Source organism: Balaenoptera physalus (genome assembly GCF_965194825.1).
Source record: "Balaenoptera physalus genome assembly, chromosome: 20".
Lineage (NCBI taxonomy): Eukaryota > Metazoa > Chordata > Mammalia > Artiodactyla > Balaenopteridae > Balaenoptera > Balaenoptera physalus.
In genome coordinates, this window is record NC_138901.1 from 43,720,106 (window position 1) to 43,744,898 (window position 24,793).

General features: G+C 48.3%; 2 protein-coding genes across 2 annotated transcripts; both read left to right on the forward strand.

Moving 5' to 3' along the window:
• The first annotated feature begins 1,998 nt into the window (after positions 1-1,998).
• LOC309649762 (C-C motif chemokine 14-like) lies at positions 1,999-5,605 on the forward strand. The gene is made up of 3 exons (XM_082440204.1): positions 1,999-2,259; positions 4,839-4,953; positions 5,388-5,605. Exons 1-3 carry the CDS (start codon positions 2,175-2,177, stop codon positions 5,488-5,490), a joined length of 303 nt encoding a protein of 100 aa, XP_082296330.1. The 5' UTR covers positions 1,999-2,174; the 3' UTR covers positions 5,491-5,605.
• Positions 5,606-7,784: 2,179 nt separating this feature from the next.
• Positions 7,785-11,674, forward strand: CCL16 (C-C motif chemokine ligand 16). Its single transcript, XM_082440195.1, has 3 exons — positions 7,785-7,988; positions 10,287-10,407; positions 10,836-11,674. Exons 1-3 carry the CDS (start codon positions 7,853-7,855, stop codon positions 10,945-10,947), a joined length of 369 nt encoding a protein of 122 aa, XP_082296321.1. The 5' UTR covers positions 7,785-7,852; the 3' UTR covers positions 10,948-11,674.
• The last annotated feature ends 13,119 nt before the right edge of the window (positions 11,675-24,793 follow it).

Here is a 24,793-nt window from a genome sequence, read left to right on the forward strand (position 1 = left end):
CAGGGTCACCTCCAAGCCTAGCCCATGATATTATGGCAAAGAAGTGATGTGGTCACTAAACGCATTCTCTCTTCTCCCTGGGCACACAGATGATCTATATTTTACTTACCTTTGTCATTAAGTTGGAGCCAGGTGACTTCATTTTGGCCATGGAGTGTAAGTGAAAGTAACTTATACTATTTCCAGAACTGGGTCATAAAAATCTGCCCATCCCTCTCTGCATCTCCCCTTTTGTAGTAAACTTGAAGGCCTCTTGTGGGAAATGGCGGCATTCTAAGATAGAAGAAGACTTGGTCCTTGAATGGGTGCATGAAACAGCCTTCTCCATCACACTCACCCTCATCCCACTGCTGGCCCACACTGGACTGTGGCATGAGCAAGAAATAAACCTTCATTTAATGAATCCCCTGAGATTCAGGGGTTGTTCATTATAGCAGTGAGCGTAACCAGACTAATGTGGGTAGGAATTCAATAACTGCTTGAAAAATAAAGGACTTTCCTGTAAAGATCCTAGCCACAACTTGGCAAGCAGGCTAGTCTCCACAAAAACAAAGAAGTAATCATTCTTTCTTCCCAACTCATATTCTTCCCAGAAACATCTCGTTTCCTTAGATTGTTCCTAACGACAATCGTTATCACTTGACTTGAGGAGTTTAAAAAGTGTTATTATTGATAACAAATACAGAACATTTTGAATAAATTACTGTCTTGGCACCTAAGCATGAGAATTCGGCTGTTTCCTGTGAGATATACATACTTGGACCAGCTCAATTCACCCTTCTTCTAAAACATATACTTACAGATCACTTGCTATCTGCTAGGCCTGCCCTGCCCTGATGAGTGGAGGAGAGAAGATGGAAACAGCCTTCTAACCACAACAGCAAGAAGAATAGGGCAAGTTCCCCCAGGAAGGGCACGGTCAAGGCCACTGGACGGAGAGTGTGAAGAGGTGGGTCTGTCCTGCATCCAAATCATTTCGTGAACATGAGCAAGTCTCTGGCCCTTCCCGAGCTCCAGTTCCTCCTCAGTAAATAGGCTGTTTAGACAAATCTAAGGATGACGCAAGCTGCACCTTCACAGAAAGCACATCAGTCACATGATGCATGGACATGGCCTCAGAACCACTTCCAACACTGAGCGCCAGCCCAGCACTAATCAATGAAACCTGCGAGCCATCCCTGAATGAAGCATTTTCTAGGTTCCCATCAAGCTTTTCTGTAATGAAAGTCAGAAACTGGGAGAAGGTCCCAAAGGGATCCACTCCCTGAACTCAGAAAGGTCTCAGAATAAAGGTTTTCTAGAGAAGCCAAGCCAGGCAGGACAGTTTTAGAGACAGCTCATTGGGGGCTCCCGTGTTTCTTCTCCACAGCAGAGTAATTAAGGACACAGACTTGGGAGCCAGACTGCCTGAGTTTGAAGCCCGATTCCACTTATCAACTGTCAAATCTCGGGGGAGTAATGGATGCTTTTTGTGCCTCAGTTTCCTCAACTACTGATAAAAGGCTTAAAAGGGCTAATATTCATGAAGCGTTTGGGACAGAAGCTATTGTGTATAGCAACCCTTAAAGTATAATGCTTGTTAAATAAATGATCTGCTGAGCACCATGACACTTCTTCACCCCAGGGGACAGTGAAAGGACGGGGATGAGGTAGGGAGCCAACGGTTCTGCTGAAGAGCTTAAGTGAGGATTTCTTAGACCTGATGTGGGGACTCCAGACCTCATCCTGTTACCCCAGATCCCCTCCAATCTCCAGCCCCCATACGGCCTTGTTCTGAGGCCAGGAACCAGAATTGGGCACAGGACACATCCCAGCCTTTGAGATCTTTCACTAAATCTGAGACAGTCTCCTCTACCCCCTGTGCTCATGGTCGTCCTACGACTAAAGAAGAGCTTATATCAAAGGGTTAAACGTATTCGCACTGGGGATGGAGGTCAATTTCCTCCCTGAAATCTCGGCTCTCTGTGCTTCCTTCACTCCACCCTCAACAAATGTGCAGGATATGAAATTGCTGAGGAATCTACTGCTTCCTACTTCCCTTTGAAATCTTAGTTCCCTTATTTTAGAAAAATATTTTGCCTCAATGAACATTTCTCAAAACTTCCTCAGCCCAGGAGGCTCCGAAGCCCCTACCAAGCCAGCTCTCCTCCTGCAGCCACTCCCTTCACAGGAGCATGAAGGTCTCCACGGCAGCCGTCTCCCTCCTCCTCCTCGTCATCATTACCGTCGCCCTGGGGTCCAAGACTGAATCTTATTCAGGTGAGTGCAATACCTTCCAACCTGGTTCTTGTGGGGAAACAAGCACGAGTAGGGCTGCCGGGGATACAGGGAGAAAGGGGCTCTAGAAGGAGGTCTGGTGTCCTCTTTTTTGTGTTATTGAAGTATAGTTGCTGTACAATGTTATATAACTTACAGGTGTATGATAGAGTGATTCACAATGTTTAAAGGTTATACTCCATTTATAGTTGTAAAATATTGACTGTATTCCCCATGTTGTGCAATATATCCTTGTAGCTTGTCTTATACCTAATAGTTTGTACCTCTTAACCCCCTACCTCTAATTTTCCCCTCCCCACTTCTCTCTCCCCACTGGTAACCACTAGTTTGTTCTCTGTATCTGTGAGTCTGCTTCTTTTTTGTTATATTTACTAGTTTGTTATATTTTTTAGATTCCACATATAAGAAATATCCTACAGTTATTTGTCTTTCTCTGTCTGACTTATTTCACTTGGCGTAATGCCCTCCAAGTCCATCCATGTTGCTGCAAATGTCAAATTTTCATTCTTTTTTATGGCTGAGTAGTATTCCATTGTATGTATATAAGGTCTGGTGTCTTCTTAAACTGGTTTCATCCTCACCCTGCCCGGGATGAGTCCCCTTCCTGTCAATGCCATGCAGTGAGGCCAGGCTATCTCTTCACTCCCTCGATTCACCTCTCTTTGCCATTAAGCAAAAGACTGGCCCCTCCCATTTGGGGTCATTATCCCCAGGGAGACTGGGGAACGGTACTTGGAGCCTCTCGAGGCCACTGTGTCCATTTACCTCCTGGGATTTGGACCCAGGCTGCTTCCAGGGTCCGCCCTACCCCACGAGTGCAGCATCGCTTAGTTATGTGGTAGGGGGAAATGCGACAGTAGGGGGCGTCCCCAGGCCACCTTTTCTCAGCTTATTTCTCAGGATGAGCTGCCTTTACAGACAGCCAAAACTATTCCTCACTCTGCAATTTTACTTTATTTCCTTTTCAGAAACTGAAGGGAAACATAGAACGTTGTTGAAATAAAACTAGACTAAAGTTGACGGAATCTGGACAGTTTGATTTGCCTCTCTGAGAATTCACTCAGACAGCTCAGAGGAATGCAGTGGCAGTGGTTCCCGGGGGCCAGCGGGCCCCTTATTTCACTCTTTGGGGAGTGAGGATGCTGCTGGCAATGGTGCTGGATGAGAGGACCAGCCCTTCCCTTTCCACCCAAGCACCCGGTCACCGTCGGTGACCCCGAGGCCATCGCTGTGCACACCCACATTTCTGTCCAGGTTGGTCACGTAACATGCACAGCCCCAATCACTGCACCCGATAACTGCAGGGCCCTTGATCTGAAACGCCCTTCCTGCTACCCCCATAATTCAATCTTGGTGTGACTTTGCTCTCACCCCCTTGCACCTCCTGTAAGAGCCATGAAATTTCAGAATGAAAAAATAACTGAAAAATAGTGATTTTTTAAAAAGTGTTTTAGGTCAGGAAACCTTCTCTTCAAGCAAAATCTTACACAGGAGGCCCAAAATGTAAAACAGACAAAAAGGCTGATGGGGTCTTATACCCAAGACTGAACTCCCAAGTGCATCAGTGCCTCCAGGAAACTTCATGTAAAACCACCAATCCAGTTAACCACCTCTTCACAGATGAGGAGACTGAGGAGGGAACGAGGGGTGATGGGTGCAAAGCCAGCAGAGGCGAGGTGGGGTGTCCTGCAGATCTGGGTGTCCTGGCTCCCGGGCCATTGTCCTTGGGGCTTGGTATGGGCATCCTGCCCTCTTTGCAGTGCACGGGCAGGATGGGGACACTGGGAGGGGCAGGGTCTGCATTCCCAAGTGGCATGCATCCCAATCCCTGTTGGGATTTCTTCCCATAACCCTCCTTTTTGGAGCATCTCTGCCAGCTGCCCCCAGGGATGGCCTGTGCTCGCTGAGATCTGGGCTTTGCTGCTCTTGCATCCGGAGTTCAAAGTCATCAGACAGTCCTTCTGGGGTGGGGATGGGGGTGGAGAATGGAAAGCAGAGTGATCACTAATGAAGGAGGAGGGAAAGGGGAGCCCCGGGAAGAGTCTGAAAGGGAGACCAGAGGACTGAGTTTTTTCTACAGCCCTCTCTTGGAATTCTGGGGGCTGTCCCCTCCTTCCTTCCCTCTTCCACCGGCTCGGGGGCAGAGGCAGCCAGCAGCTGTCACCTTTAACAAGTGTCCTGATCTGGGACTTCCCTGGTGGCACAGTGGTTAAGAATCCGCCTGCCAATGCAGGGGACATGGGTTCGAGCCCTGGTCCGGGAAGATCCCACATGCCGCAGAGCAATAAGCCCGTGCGCCACAACTACTGAGCCTGCGCTCTAGAGCCTGCGAGCCACAACTACTGAAGCCCACGCGCCTAGAGCCTGTGCTCCGCAACAAGAGAAGCCCCCGCTCACCGCAACTAGAGAAAGCCCGCGTGCAGCTTTCTCTAGTTTCTCTTTCTTCGCGTTGCGAAGACCCAACGCAGCCAAAAATAAACAAATAAAATAAATAAATTTACGAAAAAAACCCAAACAAACAAGTGCCCTGATCTCAGCTTCCCTCCATGCTTTCTCCTCAGGAGGACCTTACCACCCCACCGAGTGCTGCTTCAAATACGTGATCCGGCCAGTCAGGCGACAGTGGATTTTAGGCTATTATGAGACCAGCAGCCAGTGCTCCAAGCCTGGAATTGTGTAGGTGGCACCCATACACCACACTGGGGGAGGGGGAGCCAGCAGGGCCCGCGTAGGGGAGAGGGGGGCAGGGAGAACACAGAATGGGGGCTCCCCAGGGTACTTCTCAGGTATGTCCACGCAGGGAGAGGCAGCCGGGAGGCAACCTGGGGGCTTCTGGGCTGTCTGGGGCCCGCTGGGGCCAGGAGGAAGCTGGTGCCATGGATGCGGAGGTGTGGGGGAGGGGAAGGGGAGGCAAGGGGCACTTCCTGGGTGGGGACACTGAGGGGTTGAAGGGCATGCCTCAGAAAGGACGCTGGCCCTGGGCTACCTCTCCCTAAGGAAGGAGAACCAGTCTGGGTTGGATGAGGAATTCGTGAGGAAGGGAGGATGGGCTCTTGCTTCCTGGCTGCCGGACCCTTTTTTTGTCATCCTTCTCCCCTCTTGTTTCACAGCTTCATCACCAGAAAGGGCCATCACATCTGTGCCAACCCCAGCGATGACTGGGTCCAGGACTATGTCAAGGCGCTGGAGGAGATCGGAGTGACCCAGAAGTAGTGGAGAAGGACACAGCTCAGAATTTAAAGAGACGGGGCTGAACCCCACTCCCAACTCCGCCCCAGACACCTCCTGGGAGCTGCCCTGCCTTGAATTAAAGAGCATCGTGCCCTTCCCTGCCCTCGTTCATTTCTACTAAACTGCCCGTTGGCAGTAGACTTGAGGACACTGGTGAGCCCAGCTCAGGGTGGCACTCTCAGCCTCAAGCTTCACTCTGCAAAAGTCTGGCCAGAGCCTGGTGCCAAAAAATGGGTCAGGCCTGCGATGGAGGTAGAGGAAAACTGAGCAGAAAATGAGGAAGACAGTGTAAAAGCTACCTTTACACAATAATAACCACAATAATAACAGATCCCATTTTTGTAGCGCCTTCTATATTCTAAGCACTCTGCTAAGCAGTTTATGTGCATTATCTTATTTAAGCTTCACAAGTGTAAAGCTAAGAATTATCACCTGATTTTGCAGGTAAATCTTCATAAAGGCCTCTCTATAGCAAACTCCATAGTCTTTTCCTGGGCTGGTCTCAAGGCCTCTGTTCCCTGCTGACTGGGATAGGAATGACTCATGGACATATTTTATCCAATTCTTCCCCATCCACTTACATACACCAGGTTGCACTCTACTGTTTTACTCAGTTTTGTGTCCTGCACAAGGCATAGCAAAAAGCCCACACCAGGTGCTCAGGAAATGGATAGATGGATGGATGGATGGATGGATGGTGGATGCATAGACAGATGGGTAGATGGATGGATGGGTGGGTGGATAGACGGATGGGTGGATGGATGGATGGATGGGTGGGTGGATAGATGGGTAGATGGATGGATGAATGGATGGATGAATGGGTGGTGGATGGATGGGTGGATGGATGGGTAGATGGATGGATGCGTGGATAGATGGAATGATTCAGGAGTCAAGAGGAAGCTTATGCTCCAGGAATAACACTCAGCTGCCCCCAAAGGGGGAGATGCCCCCATCTTCCAGGTTCAAGAAGGAGCTCTGCATACAAAGAGGAAGAGCACATCCAGTGTAGGCACTATGACCACCCTTCCTGGCCTCCAGCTCTCCACAGACAAGGGCCAAGAGGGTGCCTGCACAGTAAAGGTATAGCAGACTTCCTCAGACCCTCTCTCCTCCATAAACAGAGGTCAGTGGGGTATCTCAGTACGTACCCTCCCTAGCTTCATAAAAAGCCACAGCTTCACCACCACTGACTTCCTTGAACACACCAGGACTAATTGCATTGTATGTTTTTTTCCTGTTTATAAGCAGTCATGCCAAACAGCAAGCCCCACAGGGATCTTCGTAGTCCTTGTTTTTCCCCTGCCTCCCTCTACTCCCATCTCCTGAAACACTCCCTCACATCTCTAAAACTCACAGGTCATCAAAGGCAAAATCCCCTCTATCTTTCATTTCTTCTCTGAACGCTGCCTTCAGCCTGGAGCAGGGTTCTGAGGCAGTCTGAAGAGCTAAGATGCTGAGGGGCAGGTCCAGGCTTAGCCAAAGGTGGGGGTGGGCCGCAGCTGGAATGCCGGACCCAGAAGCAGGTTGTCAGGTTCATGATGTTGGGATGCCCTCTGCTGGCCACGATTGGCCATGGTGGCAGATTGGATTAATCCACACTGAGGGCACCCAGAAGGCATCAGCCAATTAGACGTAAAACTGGTTCCGGGTCCAAGGTCCAAAGAGATAATTGAGAACATTGACAAATAAGCCAAACATTTCAGCAACAAACAGGGACCCAAGGATCAGGCACTTTGGGGGCTGGGGGGGTATTAGTAGCATAATCTGTGACAAGAAAGGGTGTGAGCTAAATCATGTGTCCTTGGTTGGGGGGTGTGGACACCCATCCTTTTTTGAGGGCACTAACCCTACCCTTGCCTCGGTCTGTGCTCTCTCTAATCCTGCTTTCTGTTTGCTCTCCCAAAGACCGATCAAATAGTCGGTTCAACCCTCCTCCCTCCTCTTTCCCCAACATAGAGATGGGGGCAGGGAACATGGTGAAACCACACGGATCTGGTTTTCAGGACTGCCTATCTGCCTCCTACCCATGTGACCTTGGACAATTTATTTAACCTCTCTAAGCCTCAGTGGCTTCATCTGCAAAATGGGAGTGAAAATCTCTACTCCCCGTTGGGAGGATTAGGTGAAATAGGGCATGCGAGGTGCTGACACATGGCATGTTCTCCACACTTTCCCTTTCTCTCTTTTTTCCTTCACACGGATCCAAACCTTACCGAATTCAACTCTGCTCCAGACCCCACCCTCCACCGCCCTCCCTTTCAGCAAACACTGAGGGAGGTCCGTTGTCTCTCCTCCTCCACCCGCTGAAGTGGTCAGAGTCCAGAGAGCTGAGGGCCCAGCATGGATGACCAGAAAGGAGACTGTCTCCGTTCAGCCTCCGAAGCCTAACTGCCCCACTGAGAGGATGAAAGTCTCCATGGCTGCCCTCTCTCTCCTCATCCTCATCCTCACCATTACTTCTGCTGTTCACAGCCAGCCAAGTGAGTGCACCTGTCCCTGTAGGGCGGCAGTGAGAAAAGCAAACGGGGCAGCAGGCAGCGAGGTGGTGCTAGGAGAGCTGTCAGGTCTCTGTCATCAGCCCTGGGGCCTCTCCCCTCCTGCACACAGAGCTGCTGTCTTCAAACTCTTCCCTTTGTAAGTAGAGCTGAGCTGTGGTCCAGATCCTTCTGGGGTTGGGCAATTTCAGGAAGCTGTGTCAGGGTTACATCAGGAATCCCAAAGACAGACAGCAGGAATGATCATTTAGGAGGAATAGCCAAGGAAGAAGCAGAAGAGATAATAATAAATGTATGCGATGAGGAGGAAGGCAAGGCAAGTGGATGAAAAAAGCCATAGATCCTCTGGGAGGGCAGGATGAAGGGAGTCAGGGACGAGTGATGTTTGGGGCTAAGCCCGGGAACGGGGAGTCTGAAACTAGACACCCCTTGCTGGCAGGGTCTGTTGTAGTTTGCTGGGACTATCACGGCAGCCAAAAGAAGTCCTGGTGGGATGCCCACGTGTACCATTTGCAGATTTCTGGGCCCCTATCTCCATCCCCCAGCCTAGAGCTAAATAAAGTCTGTAGAAAAGAGAAAAGGGGTTGAAGGAAGTTGAGAGGTTTTGGAACTATGGGATGCTTGGGACCTATGGAGAATGGGGTTTGTTTTGCCCACTCCCTACCCCTGCCTCTACCATCATTTATGAGGGTTGGTGATACGGAAGGGACCAAGACACTCAGGCCTTCTACATACCCGCCTCCAACTGCCCCAGCCCTTCCCTTGTCCCTAAGGCTGCCCTTGGCATATAGTCTGGCCGGATTCTGCCTGTGTAAACACTCAGGGGAGCGAGGGTCACACACACCATGTAATCTGCCCACACGCTCTCAGGGTGCCCCTGGTCTTTGTAAACGTTGCCTTGAGAACCAGGGTCACTGTGGGTAGAGGTGCCTCTGGTGGGTGGGAGGGGGCAACAGTGTCCTTCGGGAAGGTCAAGCAGGAAGAGAAAATGGCCCACCCAAAGCATGGATCAGCCAAATGGTTCTCTCAAGAAGTCTCAGGCTTTGCCACCAGCTGGAAGCAAGGGTCAGGGATTTGCACTCTGCAGGTTTGGGGGCCGGGTGAGGTGATATCCCCAACTGATGAGCAATCAGGGGAGCCCAAGGGAGACACAATGATAACCTAGCCGAGTCTCGTATCCTGCGAGCATCAAAGAGAGGGGGAAAGAGCCATTTCCAGTCCAGAAGAGTGGCCATTACAACCATTAGCTCTTAATTACAGCAAGCGCTGAGTCTTTCTGTGCCAGACTCTGAGTTAAGGGCTTTACAAGCATTCTCTCAACTAATCCTCACCACGATCCTAGGACGTAATTTTTAACCCTCGTTTAACGGGTAAAGACACCCAGAGAGATTAAGAAATTTGCCCATGATTCAAGTCACTTAGTCGAGATTCCAACCCAAGCTGTCTGACTCTGAAGCCTAAATATAAGCCTTTTCCTCCTGCCCTGACTTCTCCTGCTCATCTCTCCATCTCAACCTCCTCCCTGACCTCAGTCTCTCTGGTGCTTCTAGCACAGAATCCAGTCTCCCTATCACAGCTCAGAAGAGGTGTGGCCCTCCCCTCTCTCTTCAATATCCTCTCTTCCTACATCTTCCTTCCCACCCTGCATTGCAGCCTCCTGGAACTGTTCCGTTCCCCCCAGACACACTGGGCTTCCCCCACCTCAGGCCTCCATACATTTCTTTTTCCAGATCCCAAAACCCCTCTGTCTGCCTAAATCCTACTCATCCTTCAGGAATCAACTCAGGCACCACCTGCTGTGGGACTTCTTCCTCAACCACCCAGGCAGGGTTAGGTACCCCTCATTCTGTTCCCATAGCATCTTGTGTCAAATTCTACTCTATCCCAGACCACGTTCTATTGTAGCGTTTATCTTTTCACTTTCCCTTTTTACCCAGATTTGTCTGTAAGGTACACAAGAGTAGTGACTGTGTCTTCCTCATGTTCTGAACCCCATAGAGCCTGGCATGTAATAGGAGCTCAATATGTGTTTGCCAAGTCAAGTTCATCAGCAAATGTGATTACCCCAGTCCTCTGTACTTGGTGACACTCAGTCCAGAGGCTGAAGGTTCTACAGAAGGTTCATCTTTTTCACTTTCTCTATTATCCATCAAGCTACCATCAGTCCCTGCTGATAGATGGCTTTGCCATCAGAAAAACGGAATGCAAGAGATGGGACATGGAAGTGGGCAGCCATGGGCTCCCTCTACCTCCTTGGCTCAGCTTTCAATGTCATTCCCTCAGAAATTCCTGAGTCGGTGAACCCTCCACCCACCTGCTGCCTGAAGTATCATGAGAAAGTATTGCCAAGAAAAATGGTGGTGAGATACAGAAAGGCCCTCAACTGTTACCTGCCGGCAATCATGTAAGCACCGCTCTGCAGACATTTCTATAGAGAGGGAAGGGGAGCCCAAGGCTGGAGTGGGGTGCACAGAACGAAGTCTCCATGCTAGAACAGGGGAACAGTGGTTAAGGGCCTGGGCTTTGACTCTCACGGGACAGGCCTGGGTTTCGTTCTTGATTTTTGCCACTTACAGTTGTGTGGCCCAAGAAAGGGTGGCCATAATGAAACCCAAGCCTGAGGGTCTAGGCTGAGTGGGGAAGGGGCTGAATGAAGAGATGATGAGGTCTAGAGGCCAGAGAGGGAGGCCTTCTGAGGGGACCCAGATGGGGGAGGCCTAGGGAGGTGCTACAGGGCATGAGGCAAGCCCGCTGTGAGCTAGAAATGGGGGAGTGTGGACTGGACCCCCAACATACTCTATGACCCGTGACAGTCTAACTCTGCCCCCACAGCTTCATCACCAGAAGGAAACGAGAGATCTGTACCAACCCCAATGACGAATGGGTCCAAGAATACATCAAGGATCCCAGACTACCTTTGCATCCTTCCAGGAAGTTGGTCTAGGTTAACATTATTCAATCTGAGAAAGGTCAACCCCAGATCCTCAACTCCCCATGGCAGTCAAGCCTCAGCAGGAGCCCAAGTTTGGGGGAAAAAAAGGTGTAACCCTGTGAAAATGCAGACAGCCTTGTGGTCTGAATGACAGAGTTACATTCAGAGAAGCAGGACAGTGATCCCACAACGTAATTTAAAGTGTTTCAAATATATTCTCAGTCTCTGGAGGAAATGCCAAAGTTAAGGAAGGAGAGAAGGGATACATTCTTAATGCACAGGAAAGCATCTTTCACATCCCCTCCTTGCTCTGCTTTCAGATCCTCACATCACTCCAGCCGTTCTAAATGATCAGAACACCTCTGGCCTCTCACTTATTGAGACCCAGAGGACTCTAGACTTTTCCTGTCTACCCTTATCCCTTTTCTAGATCTCTTTTCTCTTCTATTACCTTTTCTTTTAAAACATAACTTTTTTCTTAGCAGGCCAGGGTGGCTATATTCAAATACTAGTGATTTTTGTCACTGTTGCAGAGGTTTTGCTGGATCCCCTGATATTGGGTCTTCCCCCAGGTGACGTGTGTACAGACAGTGCCAAAAGAGAAAAGGAGGTGTGAATCCCTAGCTCCCACTCTAAGCTTTGCATGGCAAGGGAAGGGCATTAGACCAGGTTGGGGATAAAAATCTTGATCTAAAACGCAACCATTCAATAAATAAAATTTCCTTTATTGCCAACTTGATTTCTAATTTCCTGCCTGCTTTCTGCTAGGGTGGCAGAAACTTAATCACAGTTTTTTCAGGGGCTTCTCCACATTCCCCTGAGAAATTTGTCAATTTGGGGGACTGGAAAGTTTACATGGTACCAAGGCCAGACATATATACTCAATCTCCCCTTCTCCCTACCCCTCTGTCCCCAGCTCAACAACAGGGAGGGGGCTCAAACAAAATCCAACATTCCCCCAAAATGGTGTTATGCAGGCAAAGCAAAATCAGGCAACTAAAGCTATTTAATTAGAGAAACAAATAAATTTGCTGAAGTGATCATTCTGAGGACTGGCCATCCAATGACTTGGATTCTGATAAACTGACCCATGCCTGCCCCCAGTGGCTCCCAGTGGTACTGCACCACCCTGCCTCCCTGCCTCCCCACCACAACTGAAGCTAATCTATCCAGATGGCCACCTGACTCCAGATGGCCAATGAGACTCTCTCTTAGAAAGATGAAATTTGGACCAGAAAAACGAGTACTGGTTGCTGTTCAAGCATCGTCCCGAGGGAAGTTCATTGTCCCTGTGAACTCATCCACTGAAGCCCCTGGAGCTGCCCTACTTCCTGTCCCCACTCCAGGCTTGGAGGTTTGGTTAATCTCAGTTCCATGAAATGCCCCAGCATTCTTCCCACTCTTCCTGTTTTGTTTTAATTCCTAAAGGGCCATGGTGGCATTTAGCCCCTCTGGAATAACTTTTCGTTGGTTTAGGTCAGTTCTGGTCTGTGTGTGTTAAAACATACAAACATTTTTACCATGTTTAAGTGTACAATTCAGTGGCACTAAGTACTTTCACACTGCTGTGCAACCATCCCCACTAGCCATCTCCAGAACGTTTTCATCATCCCAAGCTGAAACTCTGCACCAGTAAACAACAACTTCCCACTCCTCCCTTCCCACAGCCCTTAGGAACCACTATTCTACTTTCCGTCTCTATGAACTTGACTCCTCTAGGTACCTCATATAAGTGGAATCATACAGTATTTGACGTTTTGTGACTGGCTTATTTCACTTAGTGTAATGTTTTCCAAATTTATCCATGTTGTCAGGATTTCATTCCTTTCTAGGCCTGAATAATATTTCATTGTATGTATCTACCCTGTTTTGTTCATTCATTAATCTGTCCACGGGTATCTGAGTACCCCCCTTTTCTTTACATGAGCCAGAGTTAGCAGGTCTTGGGTTCTGTTACTTGTGCCAAAATCACTTTAACTTGTGCAGTGGCCTGTCAATCACCACGCTGACCAGGCAGGGGCTCGGGGCAGGTAAGGGACCAAGGCTCTGACCTTCCCCTTGTTGCCCCACAGGGGTCAGTGCTACCTGCTCTAATCCCTCCCAGGCTGTGAGCTCCTGCTCCTGGATCCAGGGATTTCTCTCCACCCTCCCTGCGATCAAAGCTGAGAGCTTACAGCTGACTGTGACCAAACATCCTCCAGGAGCTCACATCCCAGGGATGACAGAATCACCAACAAATACAATATAGCCAGGCTGGACCTTTGCTTGCAGGGGCCAGAGTGAACATAGAGGGGTGGCAGGGCTTGGACTGACACAGGAGCCAGACTAAGTTCAGTGTGTACACCCAAGCAGGAGGTTTCAAAGTCCTTAGCCAGCGCGAGGGTCAAAATCAGGGAACCCGAGTTCAAAGGCCTAAGGGACAAACTGAGGCTGCAAACAAGATACAAAGGCCAGGGCCAGGATTCTGGCAAGCTGGAACGGAAATGTCATTATTTGTCTTTTTTCTTTTTTGCTTTTTTGGTCTATCAGAGGAGTTCAGGGTTGAGATGTCAGTCCAAAAATCTAATTGAAAATCTATATACAAAGTCAAATTCTTATCCTAGCACGTAATATAAAGCTTGCCAGAAACTCCTAATAGTTCAGGACCAAAAGTGCTTATCTCAGGTGCATTCAATTGTTTCTTGTTGGGTTTTTTTCTTTGTTTTTATTTTTTGGCCGCTCCGCTCTGCATGTGGGATCTTAGTTCCCCCACCAGGAATCGAACCTGTGCCCCCTGCAGTGGAAGCACAGAGTCCTAACCACTGGACCACCAGGGAAGTCCCTCAATTGTTTTTAAAGAGGGCTATTCCTAGGCTTTTCAAGGTAGATACATGCCTGGCTTTAAACATTCACGTGCATGAACACAGACACACACACAGGAAGGACCTCCTCGTTCTGACACATAGGGGTCTCCCAGCCCTGATCATCCTAAAGTGAAGACCTCACCCACATTAGCCTATGCCCAGACAGCTTACGTGACTGTCAGCCTTGTGGATGAAGGTGATCGACTGGAAGGGGGTGGGCAATAAGGCCTGAATAGTGGGGTTTCCGCTCCTTTGCCAGAGAAAGGGGTAGTAAGGGGTGAAGGCCACACACAGCAACGTGAGGAACCAGTGGGTGGGACAGGAAGGGAAGAAAGTGAGGAAGCAGCTCTGGGCAGTACAAAGAGCATTCTACCTGGCACCGAGAGGTCTGGCCGCATGCCCCCTCCCGTGCATCGATCTAGTGCAAGTAAGGATTTGCACGGGACAACCAGACGTCCCGCGGCTAGCTCTGGCTGGCCTGTAAGAAATGCTATTCGGCCTTCGGAGCAGCCTCCTGAGACGGGCCAGACGAGCAAGCATTTCCCCTGTAGAAAGTACCCGTGTGCCTGCACCTGTATGTGAGTAACCACTGAAAGTCACCAGCCGCCTCAATGAGGATATGGGGGACACGGTTGATGCAATGGTTTAAAAGCACTGGCTCCACACTCAGCAGACAAATCCAGGTTCAGATCCCAACTCTGCCTCTTACCGTGACAGTAAAATGCTGTTAGTCTTTTAGCAGATAGAACAAGAATCCTTCCCGTGGAGGAAACAACCATTGTTTAGAAAATGTGTCTGTAACCCCAGTGAAGGCAGGAAACTCTCCCAGGACATAGACTGGGACCAAGATTTCAGGGGAAGGGATGAAATTGCTCTGCGTGAACCAAGAAAAGTGACTGTTTTGCCTTTGAAAGCCAGAGGTGTGAGACAGGGCCAGCACCTCTAGACCAGAGATTGGAAAATGTGAAGTAAGTCATTGGGGATTCACAGAAGTCTTCTGGAAGCTTTGGATTCCCCTAGACTGTAAGAACTGGAGAAGTGGAAAGACTCCCAAAGCAGCTCTCAAGATCCAGGGACATGACTGGATGGCTACTTTAGGTGGGGTGGTGAGGAAAGGCCTTACTTTGGGGGTGACATGCTCCTTGAAAGCTAAATGACCAGAGCAAATCAGCCACGTGAGGACCGGGGGAAGAAAACTTTCCAGGCAGAAGGCACAACCAGTGCAAAAGCCCTAGGCAGGAGCCAGCTTGGCCCAGGGGACAGTGTGGCTGGAGCACAGAGGTGAGAAGGAGACCAGCATGAGCAGTGACACAGGCAAAGGCAGGGCAGTGGTGCTTTGTAAGCCAGGGTAAGGAGCATGCAATTTATTCCAAGGGTGCTGGAAAGCCATCCGGGACTTTTTTAAGCAGCCAAGTGAGATCGTCTGATTTACATTTGAAGAATCACCAGCAGCTGCACAGACATAGATTCCTGGGGGGCGAGGGAGACCCTTGCAGCAGTCCAGGCTACAGGTGACAGTGGCTTGGACCAGGGAGGAAGTGATGGTGGCAGAGGACTTTAGGGACATCTTTGGGAGACAGAATTGAAAAGACATACTGAGAAAGATGGGCTTGAGCAACTGGGTAGCTGTTGGTGCAATTTATAGAAATGGGGAAGAGTAAATGTGGTGGCAGGGGGGAGATCAAGAGCTCTGTTTGGCCCATGTTAATTTTAAGATGCTGGTCAAGTGTCCATGAGGGTGTGTTGAGGAGGGAGTTGGCTGTGTGAGTCTGGAAGGCCAGGGAAAGGTCGAGCTGGAGATATAAAACCATGGGACCGGGAAGGGTCATCTGGGGAGAGTGGGTAGTGGGTAGTGAGTAATGCGCTCAGGGGCGTTCAAACATTTAGCGAGAGAACAGAGCAGAAGTAACACATAAATGGACTGGAGGAATGGCCAGTGAAATGGCAGGAAACCCCAGGTCGTGTGGTAACCTGTCAGCCAAGAGAGTAAAATAATTCAATCAAGAGGAAGTCATCGAAGGTGCTGAGTGCTGCCAAGAGATAAAGGAAGCGCAGAGAAAAGGCCTTTGGAGTTGACCTTTGAAGATCATCAGTGAGCTCGATGAGAAGAATCAGTGGAAAACAGTGATAGAAGCCCACCAAAAGGGGTAGAGGGAGTGTGGGAAATGGGGCCCAGGACTCTACAGAGGCAGCTCTTCTAAGGACTTTTTTATGAAGGGAAGCCAAATTTAGGGCAAGAGCCAGAAGGAGGAATGGGTTCAAGGGAGGATTTTTAAAGATGTGAGCATTTAGAGCATGTTTGTGTGTTGATGTGTGAAGTATTCAGCCTCCCTGAGCTTCAGTTTTCTTTGCTATAAAATGGAGACCAAAACACCCACGACTGCAGGTTATTAGAAGAATCACACCAGTTCATATAATACATTAAAAGGCCCCGTGCCATGCCTGGTCTCACAGCAGAGACTCAGCACTTGTGGGCTCTCCTCCTGGAGCCAGAATGCTTGAGCCCAGCAGGTTCTCCCTGGTGGAGGCAAGACGACTGCTCTCAGTTTTCACATTGCCAATTACAACAGAGGAGAAGCTGGTGGGAAAACAGCCATGTTGTGAATGGAGGATCAAGAAATCGTGTGTGGGTGGGCCCAGCTATGTTCACCCTAAACATACACTCAGAGCTTTCTCTTCTCCCACTGGCATTCCTCCCAGAAAGGATCCTTCCCCTCCAGACTCTACAACATGGAGTTTCTCGTCTGAACCACAGAACACGGACAACTTGAGTGACTGTTTTCTCAATTTTCCAAGAATGATGCAAAGGATCATCACCATCCTAGATGCAAAGGAGAGAGGTTCATCCTCTACATCCAATGCATGTCTTTGAGCCCAGCTGAAAGGGCTGCCTTAGAGGGCAGGGACCACCACTTCTAATTCACCCTGTTCCTACCAGGGAGGGTCCTTGGCCCCTGTTGGGCTTCCCTAAATGTCTATTCATGAAGTTAACAGAGGACTGGGGGCGGGGGCAACACGTGTTTAGAAGTCAGTGTGATGGACCCCTTCTGGCTGCCAGTCAGGGAGTGAGGGCAGGAACCGGTCACCATGGAGATGGCATTTTAAACAAGGGTCCTGGAGGGTAAGGGTTTGCAGCCACTGAAAAGGAGTTCTACTCCGACCTGATCTTGGGAAAATTAGTGGACAGCGTCACCCAGCGGTTAAAAATCACAATGACTAGCCATTGTGTATTCTTAAAGGGCTAGCACACGTGGTTGTGTCTAGGAAGGAAAACCCACCTGCGCATCAGCCCAGCTGCTGATAAGGCCCCTCCTCGTGCCCACACCGTCCCATCTCTCCCAGATTTCTCCCCTTTTACAGGGAGCTGAGGCTTTCGGTCCACGCCAAGGCAGAACAGATAAAGATCCTGCTCTCATAGAACTTACATTTTAATGGGGAGAAAGAGAGACTACACACAAATATAGACAACATCAGGCAGTGATAGTTCTATAAGAAGAAGAAAGCAGAGTAAAGATGATGGTGAGAGGTACAAAAGACAACTTTGTGCTATTTGATAGGACCCACCAAGAACAATTTGACTTAAACTTGTCACCCTAGAGAATGTTCTGCTTCCAGCCTGGAGAATTGAGCATCTAACACACCCAACAAACGGATCAATCTGCAAATAGGTGCTATGAACTCAGGAAAAAATTTTTTAAATACAGTTGAGAGCACAAGAGATTGTATAAAAGAAGGCAGGTTTTGGAGGGATGTTGAAAATTGGAACAAGCAACAGGCATGGAGTGAGTTCCTAATTTTTGTGGCTTTGGCCTGAGGTCAACTGCAGTTGCTCCAACTGCAGTGGAGGATGCCGCAGGGTTGGCTAAAACTCTGGTAAGAAAGTCTGTGGTCTTTTTGGCCAAGTGAACCAGGGGAAGGCAACAGTGACCACTAGAGAGTGAGGAGGAACCCCAGAAGGAAAAAAAGTCAGGAAAAGGGAATCCCAAATTCTTTATATAAAATTAGCCCAAGTTTTTAACCCTGACCCCTGAACCATACTTACTTGGGGAAAACTGAAAGCAGCGTGCAGCTAAAACTTAAAGAACTAAACTAAGATCTGAGTCACCATCCACTGCAGGCATAAAAGTTCGCAGTTTGAATCTAACTAAGTGAATTGCCTGATAAAATAAAAATAGTAACACTCTTCAGAGCAGTATAACAGAAGTCAGTCTCGACAACATAACATCCACAATGCCCAAGATATAATCCAAAATCGTTCAACACATGAAAAGCCAGGGTGTGACCCAGTCTCAAGAGAATAGGCAATCAATAGATGCCAGCCCTAAGATGAACCAGATAATGGAATTATCAGACAAGGATTTTAAGGGAGCTATAATAACTATATTTAGTGAGGTAAAGAAAAACATGTTCATTATGAATGCAACGATAGGAAATCTCAGCAGAGAAACAGAAAATATTTTTTAAAACAAGTGGAAATTTTAGAGCGAAATAGCTCTTTAAAAATAGCATGAAAATATATGTGAAGTTTAAAAATTCACTGGGTGAACTTAACAGTAGAATGGTGATGACAGAGGCGTAAGAGACACGACCTCAACCGTACATGCACTTTTCAAGCCTTTCTTGGTCTCCTCTGCTAAGAGCTCATTGTCCAAATCAAGTTCCATGGCTGAGCCTCGAGTCAAGAGGTGAAAAAATACACCACAAAGTCACATGGTAAAGACGTATTCACCAGTTCCTGGAAAAGAGTGCACAACTGGAGCAATCATCCGTTTACCCCGGGCAAAGTATGACCCTGAGCAAGTGCATTACGTTCTCGGCTTCATTTTCCTCTATCTGTGTAACAGTCCCTAGATTGCAAAGGATTAAATAAATTAATATAAAGAACATATTTCTCTGGGGCTTCCCTGGTGGCGCAGTGGTTGAGAGTCTGTCTGCCAATGCTGGGTACACAGGTTCGAGCCCTGGTCTGGGAAGATCCCACGTGCCGCGGAGCAACTAGGCCCGTGAGCCACAACTACTGAGCCTGCGCGTCTGGAGCCTGTGCTCCGCAACAAGAGAGGCCGCGATAGTGAGAGGCCCACGCACCACGATGAAGAGTGGCTCCCGCTTGCCGCAACTAGAGAAAGCCCTCGCACAGAAACGAAGACCCAACACAGCCAAAAATAAATAAATAAATAAATAAATTTATGAAAAAAAACCCACAAAAAACAGCCATTACCATCTCCAACCACAAAGAGGCAACTCTGAGGCTTTCTCAGCATGGCTGGGTTCTGTCGTATCTGGATCCCAAATTATAGCCTTATAGCAAACCCCCTATATGAGTCTCTAAAGGGAGAAGAAAGGGAACCCCTTCAATGGAATAAGGACCACCAGCGGGCCTTTGAGACTCTAAAGCCTGAGTTGAGTAGAGCACCAGAACTGGAGCTTCCACATTTGGACAAGCCCTTTGCCCTATACATTCACGAGAGGTCAGGGACAGCACTAGGAGTCCTGACCCAAAAGCTGGGACAGGATCAGAGACCAAGGGCTTACTTTTCAAAACAACTGGACTCAGTGGCCCTGGGATGGCCAAGCTGCCTGCGGGCAGTAACAGCCACAGCCCTGTTGGTTAATGAGGCTTCCAAGCTCACCCTGGGACAACATTTAGATGTGTTAACCCCTCATCAGGTACAACCTGTACTGGAAGTCAAAGGACATCATTGGTTGACTGGAGGAAGGTTAACAAGATATCAGGCCCTCCTAATGGACACCCCCGACATTACCTTAAAGGTGTGCCAAACCCTGAACCCAGCAACTCTGCTTCCAGAGGTCGAGAGTGGAGACATTGCATCAGTGTATAGAGACCAGAGAACGAACTTACTCCAGCAGGCCTGATCTTCTAGACGAGCCTCTTGACAGTCCTGAGGTCGAATGGTTTACTGACGGGAGCAGTTCTGTAGAAATGGGAACCCAAAAGGCGGGGTATGCCATAGTTAGTCTAGATGAAGTCACAGAAGCCAAGGCCCTGCCACCCCAGACATCAGCCCAGAAGGCTGAACTAATTGCAGTAATGAGAGCTTTGCAATTAGGGAAGGAAAAGAAATTAAATATTTTTACTGACTCTAAATATGCGTTCCACGTGCTACATGCTCATGCTGCCATTTGGAAAGAAAGAGGAATGTTAACCACTAGAAATTCCCCCCATAAAACATAAAGATTTGATTCTGGCTCTTTTAGAAGCAGTGCAGCTTCCGATCCAGGTAGCAGTAATCCACTGTAGGGGCCATCAGAGGGATGGATCTTTTGTGAGCCAAGGGAACAGCAAAGCTGATCAAATTGCAAAACAGGCGGCTTGATTGCAGGAACCTGAACAAGTTATGGCTCTAGTGATTGGCCCCCCTGAACTCCCTAGCCTTCCCCAGTATTCCCCGCAGGAAAAAGAAAATGCTGAGAAATGGGGCTATGAGAAGGGAAGCACAGACTGGTATAAAAAGGAGGATAAGTTTCTAATCCCTGAGGCCCAAAAATGGAAACTCACTAAGAGCTTACATAATGCCACCCATTATGGGAGGGATGCGCTATGGAACTTGATGCAAAAGGCTTTTTCAGGGAAGGGGCTTAAAAGAACAGTAAAACAAGTAACACTTGCCTGTGATTTATGTGCCCATAATAACCCACAGACTCATCCAATCCTCCTGTCATTACTCAGGCCAATTCAACACCGAGGGACATACCCCGGGGAAGACTGGCAGTTAGATTTCACCCAAATGCCCCCATGATCAGGATATAATTATCTTCTGGTGTTTGTTGATACTTTCACAGGATGAGTTGAAGTCTTCCACACCTGATCTGAAAAGGCTATGGACTTCTGTACGTCCCTTTTAAAAGAAATAATTCCTCGGTTTGGACTTCCAAAGTCCCTCCAGAGCGATAATGGGCCCTCTTTTATAGCCAGAATCACACAGGGGCTCACAACAGCTCTAGGGATAGACTACAAACTACACACCTCTTGGCATCCCCAGCCTTCAGGGAAGGTAGAGAAAGTGAACCACCCTTTAAAGAAAACCTTAGCAAAGCTCTGCCAAGAGACTCATGACCCTGGACCAACTTGCTCCCTATTGCACTCCTCAGGGTCTGTGTAGCCCCCAGGGGTGGTCTGAGACTCAGCCCATTTGAAATGACCTATGGGAGACCTTTTCTTACTACTGACATTCTACTGGATGAGGACGTGAACTAGGCCCTGAGATATATTATGAATCCAGGACAAGTTCAAAAGGCAATCCAGGACTAGGCCCACAAGGCACTGCCGGCTCCCACTAAAAATACAGAGGAAGGAGCAGTTCCTTCACAAATAAACCCAAGTTCTTCTTAAAACCTGGAAAGAGGAGTTCCGCACAAGACCAACTATTGCCAAAATGGAAGGCCCCTAGAAAGTAATTTTAGCCACCCCTACTGCTGTCAAACTGCAAGGGGTATCTAGTTGGGTACATTTGTCCAGACTAAAGCTTTTACCTCCAGAAACCCCGCAGGTCACAACAGAAGAACAATACACCTGTGAGTCAATGGAAGATCTGAGATATCTATTCAAAAGACAGGCACCATCAACAGGTAAGTAAAACGATGTAGTGTGTTGGCTCCTATCTGAAGCCTTAACGGGACTTGGGACCTCTCTTATTTCCTTGGCTGATATGGTTCTTGACAGCTGTCTGACCCTTGAGTACCTTCTGGCAGAACAAGGCAGAGTTTGTGTAACAACTAATACTTCCTGCTGTGCTTGGATCAATGTGACAGGACAGGTAAAAGTTAATATTAAGGAAATATACACCCAGGCAGAGTGGCTTCACAATTTCGGCAGGGAGCGATATCTCCTCCCTTGTCTGATCAGCAATTAAGGAAGCCCAAAGTTAACGTGGTTCCTTCCCTTTCTAAGCCCTTTAATGGCTATTGTTGTTCTTCTTCTTTTTAGCCCTTCTTTGTTTAACCTTTTGGTTAAGTTTGTGTCTTTTAGGCTCCAACAGTTTGAAGTAAGGCTCACGATGGCTCAAGGAATTTAGCCCATTCCAGTGGAAAGTGGCCCAGGTCTCTACAGGTCCTTGGAACAGTCAGCGAGGGACTTCTACACCTCTAGGGTAGGCTAGAGTCTGAGACCCCTGTCCAGCAGGAAGCAGTTTCAGAAGAAGAGAACTTCGGCCCCTTACCCCTTAAGAATAAGGGTGTAGAGTCTCTCGGGGGGAATGAGACAGGTTGGGACCTGGGACCCTTTGCTGCAGTGCTGCAATGCTTGTACCTGGACACACCTCTCCTCCAGCAACAAAATACAAAGAAACTGTATGGGACTGAAAATAACTACATTCCTGCGCAGTTGGGGCAAATTCTGGACAAAAGATACAAAGAGACCAAAAAACCCAACTGCCAATTTTGAAGAGCCTGGAGCAAAAGCAGGGTACTGCGCATGCCCCCTGCACACAACACTACCTAAGGGGTGGGTAAAACACCTAAGCCACCCCTCCGGCCCGACACCTGGACACACCCATACCCTCACCCCCCGTAAGGAACAAGCTACATCCCCCCCGGCCCCGCCCACCCAGGAGCGAGCAAGCAAGGGAAACTGTTGTTTGTTCTGGCTCCCCCCTGCTGCAGCAGGGGCCCCAATAAAGCCTTGCGGAGGGGGGGGGGATGGGGGACAATACTCAAAGAGATTGAGTGACTCACCCAGGGTCACATACCTGGTAAGAGGGGGAATGTACCCGACTCTCCCCACTCCACATTTCTCAGTGAAGTCACAGGTTGGTATGATGAAGTTTGGCTTGAAAAGATAGTTTGGGGTCAGATTGTCAAGACTTTGAATGCCACAAAGAGAGGTCTGAATTTTATTTTCTTATGAAATGAGTTATTGAATAAAATTTATTGAAGAAAAATCTGGTTTCAAATCATGTTCCAGTAATTCATTGCTGTATAACAAATCACCCCAAAACTTGGTGGTTGAAAACAACATGACTTATTATCTCTAATAGTTTTTGCGGGTTAGGAATTCAAGAAAGGCTTAGCTAGGAGGTTCTGGTTTGGGGTCTCTCTTGTGGTTACAATCAGATATCCTCTCTCTCTCTCTCTCTCTCTCTTTCTCTCTCTGTCTCTCTTCTTCTCCCTCTATATCTATCTATCTATCTATCTAACTATCTATCTATCTATCTATCTATCATCTATCTTTCTGTCTCTCTCTCCACATGGTCTCTCCGGCATGGCAGCCTCAGAGTAGCTACACTTCAAAGGTTGCCAGAATGAGTATCTCAAAACGAACAGCAAGAAGCTGCATAATCTTTCTCTAATCTAACCTTGATTCACTCATATCTACCTGTTGATACCATCACAAAGGTCCACCCAGATTCAAGGACAGAGGGCATACGCCTCCTCTTGATGGGAGAAACATCAAAGAACTTACGGACATGTTTTTAAACCACCACCTCTATATATCAGGAAGAATAATAACAATAGCTATCTCAGGAGGGTTGGTGTGAGACTTAAATAATATAAAGTATACCTGGTAAACAGTATATTATCATAACTCCAGCTCTATGTGACTTACAGGCAATTTGATTAGCCTCACTGCACCCCAGTGCCCTCACCTATAACATGAAACTAGTACTTGTAACTGGAGTGAGACCAGAAGCCCAGTCCTGCAAAATGGTATATGCCCTTGGTAGATGGATGGGGAGACACCAAGGAAAGATGCAGGCTTAGAATTCAGAGCAAGACAGGACCTCAGTCCTCTCAGAGAACAAGTAACAGGAACTCAAAACCAAGGTCAAAGTAGGAGCCATGTTCTTTTAACTGGATCCTGTAGCAAGAAACAGGTGAACACAGGGAGTAGTAATAATTGCTATTTACTGAGCATCTTTTATGTGCCAAACGTGGTACTAGGTACCTGGGGGTGAGGTGTGTGACTTGGAGCCCAGGGACCCGTGCTGGGGCATTGCATCTAGGGTCTGACTTTAAAAAGCTCCCCCGCCCCAGGCCCTAGGTATCCTCAAGTCAGGCTTGATTTGCTCACCAAGGAGCAAATGAGCCTGCAGGTAGAAATCAGCTAGTCCAGCTGTGGGAAGCCAGGGTGAAAAGTGGAGCTGGGGGACGGTTCCTCTCGCTGCCCCTCATACTACACTTTATATTTGGCTGTGACTTTGCATCTCCACAAGGGCTATGTCTGTAATGAAAACATAAAAACAACATTTTTCCTGGGGTCACCTTTAAATCACATTTGCAGAGCATTCAGGTGTTAGAGAAATGTAATAACTTTCAGCATCAAGATGGGTATAATTTAAACTCCAGCTGTATCAATAGCACATTGCCAGTTGTCTGACAAGTAGATGTTCAGTTTGGATACAACCAGTGTTGACACTCAGCCAGCTCCCCTCTGGAGCTGCTGGAGCTTTGACACATAGTAATAAATTAAAATGTAACCAGCTCCTTCTCCCCAGTGAATTCCATTAACTCACAGGAAGTCTGCCCACAGAATCCCCATCGATCCAGGTTCTGGCCTAGGGCTGGCCTCATCTGAAGGTGATACAGTAAAATGAAAACACCAATTATCCTGTAGGCTGGCACCAGAGTTGTTCTTTAAAAAGGAATTGCTTTCGTTTAGGAAATTAGCTTGAAAAGTCAATTAAAGAGTGAATGGGGGGCTTCCCTAGTGGCTCAGTGGTTGAGAATCTGCCTGCCGATGCGGGGGACATGGGTTCGAGCCCTGGTCTGGGAAGCTCCTACATGCCGCGGAGGGATTAGGCCCGTGAGCCACAATTGCTGAGCCTGCGCGTCTGGAGCCTGTGCTCCGCAACAAGAGAGGCCGCGATAATGAGAGGCCCACGCACCGCGATGAAGAGTGGTCCCCACTTGCCGCACCTAGAGAAAGCCCTCGCACAGAAACGAAGATCCAACACAGCCATAAATAAATAAATAAATAAATAAGAGATACAGGTGCCCTGGAGAAGACTCCAATGTATACAATAAACCAAAGGTATAATAACTTATCATAATAATAAAAA

Excerpts from the sequence above, each read along its gene's own strand:
- LOC309649762 (XM_082440204.1), top strand. The coding sequence starts at position 2,175 with ATGAAGGTCTCCACGGCAGCCGTCTCCCTCCTCCTCCTCGTCATCATT. Across the intron at positions 2,260-4,838 it reads CAAGACTGAATCTTATTCAG|GAGGACCTTACCACCCCACC; the intron begins GTGAGTGCAATA and ends CTTTCTCCTCAG. Across the intron at positions 4,954-5,387 it reads TGCTCCAAGCCTGGAATTGT|CTTCATCACCAGAAAGGGCC; the intron begins GTAGGTGGCACC and ends CTTGTTTCACAG.
- CCL16 (XM_082440195.1), top strand. The coding sequence starts at position 7,853 with ATGACCAGAAAGGAGACTGTCTCCGTTCAGCCTCCGAAGCCTAACTGC. Across the intron at positions 7,989-10,286 it reads TGCTGTTCACAGCCAGCCAA|AAATTCCTGAGTCGGTGAAC; the intron begins GTGAGTGCACCT and ends TCATTCCCTCAG. Across the intron at positions 10,408-10,835 it reads TGTTACCTGCCGGCAATCAT|CTTCATCACCAGAAGGAAAC; the intron begins GTAAGCACCGCT and ends CTGCCCCCACAG.